Here is a 2,634-nt window from a genome sequence, read left to right on the forward strand (position 1 = left end):
TGCACACGGAACATCGCTGCCCACAGTTCAGCTGGAAAAGATCACAAACCTGAGGGAAACACCCGTCTTGCATTCCACCCGCCCCCCACGCTGACCTTCTCCCCGCAGGCGGCCGCCAGCGCGGTCTTTGTGATGTACTGTTCGAACAGCAGGACGAGGAGGACCCAGAGGAATCGTGCTGCGCCGAGGGTGTCGACGAGCTGGACCAGGACCGGCAGGCGCCTGTGCTCTGGGACGTGTGGCAGCGCATCCACAAACACACCCATGATCTTCACCACGATCGCCTCCACGTTCCTCGTGACTTCCACAGAGTCTCCGCCATCAGACTGCAGAGTGGCAAGCAGGGTCAGGGGGGGAACAAAGAGCCCCCACACAGCAGGCTTTATGTGGGCAGGACAAGGCCTTCCTGTGTGCCCAACGCTATTAAAATGTTAATAATCAAAGGCCAATCAGGAAATATTCGATAAGGATAAATTACATCCCAGGCACTATTTGGCCCTGAGGGGAATACAAAGTATAGGATGTGAGCCCTGCCGCAAAGGAGACTCATCAGAAACAGGACCCGGGGTGAGGAGGGAACAGGGGGCACTACATGGCAGACCCCGATGCCAGGCACTGAGAGCAAGTCTGCTTTCGGACGCCCGGGAGCTGCGGAGACCAAGCAGGATTTGTGTTTGCTCGAGAAGAGTGGGTACGACTGAGAGCACAGAAAGGCCAGGAGCTCCTGCTGTTTCAGAATCAACTTCAGACCATTCTTCTCTGGTATGGGTGCTCAAAACAGAGCTGTTCGATAAATAAAAGAATGAACAAACGCCCTCTACTTCTGTCTCGGTTCTCTGCTCCCCACAAATCAACCACATGACACTCTTCACACTGTGCACCTTCCCGGCTGTGCCTCTGCTCACGCTACTGACGACGCTGCCACTTCCTGGGCAAATCCTGCACTTTCCTACCAATCACATGGTTTCTTAGGAAACTGTGGTCAGCCTGGCCCAGGTGGACTTTCCCTATTCTGGACTCTTAGCACTTACCTATTCTATTAGCAAATATAATAACAAGGCAGAGTTTTTCTTAGTATATACATATGTGTGTGTGTTCTGTTTCACTAATGTGCTGGAAACGGAGAACACCAATCTAATACCAACACTCAAAGGAGACAGTGCTGATACGGTCATCCCTGGAATGGTCAATCAGTAACATAAGATACGACCAACAACAATGGAGGTAAACAGAGAACTCAAGGAGATGACCAACCTCTTTCATCTGCGAGGCCACTTTTTAGTTCAAATGGTCCATCCTTACAGGCAGAGACTACGTCTCCCTCATCTCTGAGCACTTAGCTCTTAGAGCTTGTACATGTCTGTGGACTTGCACAGTAAGGCTGCCACTGTAGCTCTAACGCTTCCTATCTTCATCGCCCTACACAAGGGTTATTACCAAACTGATGCAATGTCCTGAAATACACAGTAAATGTAAATTCACTTTGTCAGAATAAAGTCAAGGCACTTTCGTAGCTATACCCTTGTAGAATGCATATTTATTCATATTTTGGAAAAGACATCATTTTCAAGATTACTTCTTAGCTTCATTGTCTACAATTTAAAAGGCACTAATACCTGAGCATTTTAGAAAGCCTGGTAAATGTCACTCATTTACTGCTACTTGAAGTTCATATTATACAAAATTTTAAAAACTGCAGAAAATGATACTAACACTGGTATAAAGACAGCTCACCTGAATAAGTGCCGGAATAACCATTTTCACTGTCTTGTTAATAACTTGAAAACTGTAAGTATCATCTAGACGCATGACGTTGGCTCCCATAAATGTAAAGATAGACATAATATTGTGCAGAACTTTATCCTGAAAGAAAAGACATTTTTCAACACTTTCTATTTTAAACAAATCAAATATCGATGATTCATTATACCTCAGCAGTAAGAGAAAAAATTTAGTTTTAAAATGTGCCAAGGATTTAAAAAGACATTTCTCCAAAGGTAAACAAACATCCGTACACCCATGGAGAGATGCTCAACCTCATTAGTCATTAGGGACATGCAAACCCCACAAGACACCACTTGGCACCCACTAGCCTGCCCAGGGAAGACGGAAACACCGGGATACCTGCGGAAGCCCCACGCCACGCGTACTTACAGGAAATATCCCGGCCACAGTCCCCAGAAGTAGGAGGGCGTGGTGGTGGGTCTGAGGCATCTCCGAGACGCGGATGCACTGCACGATCAACTCCACATTGAACTTCTCCTCGTCCAGAACGTCTGCGGTGGGGAGAGGTACACAAGCTGTAGGTGGCAGGCGTGGTCCTACCTGAGGTGGACAATCTCCCACCTTCCCCTCCAACGAAGCACGCACATACCTTTTGGTATTTTGCCGCCGTCTGGAGAGAGCTTTTGGCAGATGTTGAGCAAACAGCTGAGAATTAGCTGTTTGGTGTACTCCATGTTCCCCTGCTCCAGAGGCAAAGGCTCTAAGCACCTGCAGGATCCGGAAGAGGACGGGATGTGAGAGCTGAATCATGTCAGTCAGTGACACACCATGACCACTGTCCAGTACACATATTCAATAAGGAATGACTAAGACCCCAACTAGCGGTGGGGTATCTGAAGCTGGCTCGTA

At 47.8% G+C, this 2,634-nt stretch overlaps 1 protein-coding gene across 1 annotated transcript; it reads right to left on the reverse strand.

Moving 5' to 3' along the window:
• Positions 1–6: 6 nt before the first annotated feature.
• Positions 7–2,513, reverse strand: LOC102247182 (HEAT repeat-containing protein 1). Its single transcript, XM_005853056.2, has 4 exons — positions 2,375–2,513; positions 2,155–2,276; positions 1,735–1,863; positions 7–326 (listed from the first exon to the last, which is right to left on the reverse strand). Exons 1-4 carry the CDS (start codon positions 2,457–2,459, stop codon positions 42–44), a joined length of 621 nt encoding a protein of 206 aa, XP_005853118.1. The 5' UTR covers positions 2,460–2,513; the 3' UTR covers positions 7–41.
• Between the last annotated feature and the right edge of the window lie 121 nt (positions 2,514–2,634).

Source organism: Myotis brandtii, unplaced genomic scaffold (assembly GCF_000412655.1).
Source record: "Myotis brandtii unplaced genomic scaffold, ASM41265v1 C42829968, whole genome shotgun sequence".
NCBI classification, from domain to species: domain Eukaryota; kingdom Metazoa; phylum Chordata; class Mammalia; order Chiroptera; family Vespertilionidae; genus Myotis; species Myotis brandtii.

What these genes read in the sequence shown, in the direction of transcription:
- LOC102247182 (XM_005853056.2), bottom strand. Translation starts at nt 2,459, where the DNA reads ATGGAGTACACCAAACAGCTAATTCTCAGCTGTTTGCTCAACATCTGC. An exon ending in CGGCGGCAAAATACCAAAAG is followed by an intron (nt 2,277 to 2,374) that starts GTATGTGCGTGC and finishes TCCCCACCGCAG; the next exon opens with ACGTTCTGGACGAGGAGAAG. An exon ending in CTGTGGCCGGGATATTTCCT is followed by an intron (nt 1,864 to 2,154) that starts GTAAGTACGCGT and finishes CTTTTCTTTCAG; the next exon opens with GATAAAGTTCTGCACAATAT.